The 5,520-nt window shown below is 34.4% G+C and overlaps 1 protein-coding gene across 1 annotated transcript; it reads left to right on the top strand.

Moving 5' to 3' along the window:
- Positions 1 to 712: 712 nt before the first annotated feature.
- LOC140448910 (uncharacterized) lies at positions 713 to 1,357 on the top strand. Its single transcript, XM_072542040.1, has one exon. The coding sequence runs from the start codon at positions 713 to 715 to the stop codon at positions 1,355 to 1,357; it is 645 nt and encodes a 214-aa protein (XP_072398141.1).
- Positions 1,358 to 5,520: the final 4,163 nt, after the last annotated feature.

Here is a 5,520-nt window from a genome sequence, read left to right as displayed (position 1 = left end):
TAGATATTGAAGCACAAATTTAACCCTGAGATAAAAGAATTAAAAATTGTGATAGAGTCATAATCATATCATTTAAATAATTTTAATTAATCAAAAAAATTAATTAGCTAATTATTGCTTGGCGCACCAAGACTCGAAATATCACAATAATATATATATATATATATATATATATATATATATATATATATATATATATATATATATATATATAAAGACTACGACCGTCAATTTATATTTCTAAAGTATTCAACTAGTGAATTCAGAGGTTTAATCGGTCATTCAGGTTGGCAAATAAAAAAAAGAAGTCAACTACTTCATAAGTTTATTGAAGACGTTTCGCTTTATATTTCTAAAGCTTCATCAGTTCTCTAAAATATAACAAATGACATTGAGTTTATAAGAAATACAGATATAGTTCATAACTTACAACTCAATATGTAGTATGTTATCGATGTTACCATATCTACTGTACACTTTACTCCTTATTTAAAACTAACTTAACCAAAAAAGAAAAAACAAAAAACAAAAACAAAAAACACACAAACTTTGCAGAAAATAATGTTCATATTCGTAGATATGAATATTTAAAAAATTTTAAACGAACATTTGGCTTCATTTAGATGGTTCTCCACTGAAGACCAACAAAGTTCTGATTTATTGCGCCCCCAGGTTCTATTGTCTTCCTAAAATCCATAAGCCCCAACTGAGTATGCGTCCTATACTATCGTCAATAAACGCTCCTAACATTAATGTAGCCCAATTCCTAACGGACATTCTTTCACAAGCATACAACTATAAGAACGATTTTAACATAGTAGACTCTTTCCAGTTCAGTGAATTCATCAATAATTATCAGTTACCAAGAGAATATGTCTTAGTAAGCTTCGACGTAGTATCACTGTTTTCTAACCTCCCACTCTCCAGCGTCGTCACGTCACTCCGGAACCATTGGAATGAAATCCAACCACACAGTCCAGTATCGTGGGAAATATTCTCGGAATTATTAAAACTGACGTTTGACACCAATTATCTAATATTTAACGACAAATATTATCGCCAAATCTTTGGAACTCCCATGGGATCGTCCATTTCCCCCATTCTAGTTAATTTCGTACTCGATGACCTTATCAATGAGAGTATCAGTAAGTTAGATTTCCAGGTTCCCTTTGTAAAGCGTTATGTCGACGACTTGATCCTAGCAACACCACCTGATAAGATTTTAAGCACCTTATCAGTCTTCAATAGCGTTGATCCTCACCTGCAATTTACTTGTGAATTGGAGGTTGATAACAGTATACCGTTTTTGGATATGCGAATCATACGCACACATAGTAACACATTGGGCACTACGTAGTACAGGAAAGACATGGCGAGCAACCGGTTCTTAAATTACCACTCTACACACCCAATAAGATACAAACATAACCTTGTACAAGCTCTTAGCTTTAGAGTACATACGTTGACCCATACGCGGTACAAGAGGGAATCCTTGGATTTACTCAAATCCATTCTCATTGATAACTCTTACCCCATATCCATCATCAACAGATATCTTTTCTCTAAAAGCTATGGTCATTCTATTTCGGAAGCACCCAACGGTGCAATACTAGCCTCCATATCCAATAGCATACAGACAAACATTTCCCCGTTAACCCCAAAACCAGTCACAAAATATGCTTCTCTTCCCTATTTCCCACAAATTACGAACAAGCTTACTAAACTATTCAAAAACTTACCCGTCAAAATATCCCTAAAAAATACTAAAACCATTGGAGAGTTATTCTCCAAGTCTAAAACTCCACTAAGCTCGTTAGAGCACACTAATGTTGTCTATCAGATACCTTGTTCAGAATGCAACTCCTGCTACATTGGCCAGACTAGTCGATCTCTTCTAGGGCGTATAACTTCACACAAAAGCGACATCAGACTTTCCAAACCCTCTTGTGCCCTTGCACAACACGCCATTTCCACTAAACATCACATTGATTTCACAAATACCAAAATACTGGCGAAACAAAACAACCATCAGAAACGCTCCTTTATTAAAATGTGTGAGATCCTCAAGAACTCATCGGCAATAAACAAAAGAACCGACATCGACAATTTGAGCCAGGTTTACCACTCTCTCATCTTACGAAATAAATGATACCAATTATTCTTCAGTTAAAAGTTGGCGTATTTTTTGTTCAAAATAATAACAAAATTATCCCCTATTTCCAAGTTTCATTAAAACATAAATTAAAAATAATATATCGAATATTTCCGCCATATAAATTCCACCTGTCCAACTAATTATGCAATGTCCCCTGTAGAAGTTCATAATTGTCTCAAACCTTGGAATTTGGTGACACATGGCCCTTAAAATAATTTTCGGTATCGCGTCAAGTTGTTTGTTTAGATTGCAATAAATCAGAACTTTGTTGGTCTTCAGTGGAAAACCATCTAAATGAAGCCAAATGTTCGTTTAAAATTTTTTAAATATTCATATCTACGAATATGAACATTATTTTCTGCAAAGTTTGTGTGTTTTTTGTTTTTGTTTTTTGTTTTTTCTTTTTTGGTTAAGTTAGTTTTAAATAAGGAGTAAAGTGTACAGTAGATATGATAACATCGATAACATACTACATATTGAGTTGTAAGTTATGAACTATATCTGTATTTCTTATAAACTCAATGTCATTTGTTATATTTTAGAGAACTGATGAAGCTTTAGAAATATAAAGCGAAACGTCTTCAATAAACTTATGAAGTAGTTGACTTCTTTTTTTTATTTGCCAACCTGAATGACCGATTAAACCTCTGAATTCACTAGTTGAATACTTTAGAAATATATATATATATATATATATATATATATATATATATATATATATATATATATATATATATACATATATATATATATATACATATATATATATATATATACATATATATATATATATATATATATATATATATATATGTATATATATATGTATATATATATATATATATATATATATATATATATATATATATATATATATATTTCCCACCTCTACGAGTTTCATCTCTTTGTATTTCACAAGGTAACTGTGTTTTCTATCTCTTACGTTAAAAAGCCGGGTGGTAAGACACTCATCACTCTATAGTACGAAAGTAAATGAATGCTGCATAAGCTCTTCCGCTGCTTTCAGCAAGGTCATGAATTTGTATGTAAGTGATTTTCTTATTAAAAAATAGACAGCGTGGGATTTTTAATGATTTAAAGTGAGGTCAATTATTTACAAAAGTTGTCCATATTTTTTCCAAAGAGCGAGGCTCGTAGTCGATATCGTCGTAGTCCATTCGTTCGAGAAAAAGTTTCTTGTTGAATAACTTTCCATGTAAAATTACAGGAGTTATCAACCCTAAGGGATCACAGATTTTAGCTAGAGTGGATAAGGCTAATTCTTTTTGTAACATGAGTGTCAGTTGAGGCTTCAGGTACTGAAATTGAGAGTGTGTCTGGAGAAGGGTTCTTTAAGAGTCCTAAAACCTTATTAGAGGCTTCAGTGAACCTTGTGAAATTGAAAACCCATTTGTGAGTTGAAATGCAAGCACTACCTAGAACGGTATTTAATTCGTGATATGTGGTTTCGAGGTCAGTTTCGGTTTCGGCACCACAGAGGATGTCGTCTACGTAAGTTTCTGTAAGTAAGGATACACAAGCGAGGGGGTATTTTTCTATATTAGTGGATGCAAGCTTTTTTATAGCCCGAGTAGATAAGAAACTTGAAGATCTGAGGCCGTACGTTACGCTAATAAGTTCAATACATTTAAGTGGTTTAGGGGGATCATCTCTCCACAGTATATATTTCAGGAAGGTTTGATTTGGGTTGATATTTATTTGACGGTACATTCGTTGATTTCGTTTACTGTCTCCTCCTCATTTGTTCGTAGAAGATGTGGGGTTTCCCTCACTGTCCTCTGGAGGTGTTCGTAGAAAATTTATCTTGTATTTATATCCCTGCTGTTCTCAGGTGCATATATTGCTGGATGTGTTCGTAGAAGCTGTGGGATTTCGTTTACAGGCATATGGAGGTATTTGTAGAAGCTTTATCTTGTATTTATATTCCTGCTGTTCTTAGGTGCATAAATTGCTATCACATTTACAGGCTTGACATCTAGTTTAATCTCTATGCGAACTATTCTCTTTGGGACATATTAACCACCTTCTACTTAGCTTGTAAGTTTCTGGTTTACTGTTAGGGTAACTTCTTCTTTAGCCCTGGTTTCTTTCTCAACACCAATGTAGAATATTTGGTAGCTGTCGAGCATAATTTGAACTTTTTCCTCTTTCTTTGGCTCTTGAAATGCACAGATATCAATTTTTTTCTCTTTAAGTTCTTTGGTTATTTTTTGTTCTCTTGTGGTTAGTCATTTCACGTTTCACGTACCAATTCGAAAAATATTTTTCGCTTTCCTTTTTCTCGCATTCGTAGCACTGTTCCAAGCCTGTCTCTATAAGCAAAGTATTTAGAGTCCATCAGTAGGGTGCTAACCTTGCTGAAGACTCTCTCCTCCTTTATCCGGTCTTGGGACCGGCAACAGTACTCTTGAGCTATGCGATCTACGAAACAGCATTGATGACAGAGTAAGAAGAAATTATGTTAATATTCACTAAAGGGGCTTTACGTTTCTTCTTACAGGTGAACTGCTCTTACATGTCGACCCGCTCTAGTTTTCCGACTGTTATAAATTTTCTTGCAAATGCAACAAACGTAATCTAGTCTGCGACATCTTGGCTCACGTTTTTTCGGCATGGTATCACGGACTATTTTGTTCATCTTTGTGTTCGCCTGTTTTTCAAATGAGTTAAACTTACTGGCCACGAGAAATTTAATTTTGCTAATCGTAATACTTTCTGTACATCTCTCTCTCTCTCTCTCTCACACACACACACACACACCATTAACGAACGTATCTACAGCCATTTCTTCCAAAATGATATGAGGGGCTTCTGCCCATAGGGGCACCAGCCGTTACCTCAAACCATTAACGAACGTATCTACCGCCATATTTTCCAAACTGTGATCGGGGGCGTCTCCCCATGGAGGCACCAGCCGTCGCCTGGTAGAGTTCTCTGGAGTAATTGCAAGAGCGGATTCCTTCACAGCATATTTAGTCTTTATTGTCCTCCTCTACGGAGTAGAAAGCTAGGATCTTACAGAAGATTCTATACAACGATTAGAGGCATTTAAAATGTGGTGCTACCGATGTATCTTAAGGGTCTTATGAAACAACTAACAGAACTATTCTTCAGATGCTAAAAAAAATACCATAAAGAACAGAAAATTGGGTTACTTTGTGTCCAATATCAAATCTTCATAATTCATATCCGAAATTGGACAGTATAATTTTATCACCCAGTAGACCGAATGAATCTATTTGTTATTAAATACACACACGTAGTTAATTAGGTTACATACACATTTGGTCAATTATAAATAATAATTTGGACATCAGTCAAAAGTACTGACAAAGTTAAACAAT

Source organism: Diabrotica undecimpunctata, chromosome 8 (genome assembly GCF_040954645.1).
Source record: "Diabrotica undecimpunctata isolate CICGRU chromosome 8, icDiaUnde3, whole genome shotgun sequence".
NCBI classification, from domain to species: domain Eukaryota; kingdom Metazoa; phylum Arthropoda; class Insecta; order Coleoptera; family Chrysomelidae; genus Diabrotica; species Diabrotica undecimpunctata.
The sequence above is the reverse complement of the archived record's forward strand: the minus strand, read 5'-3'. Positions and strand labels throughout refer to the sequence as shown.

Excerpts from the sequence above, each read along its gene's own strand:
- LOC140448910 (XM_072542040.1), top strand. The coding sequence starts at position 713 with ATGCGTCCTATACTATCGTCAATAAACGCTCCTAACATTAATGTAGCC.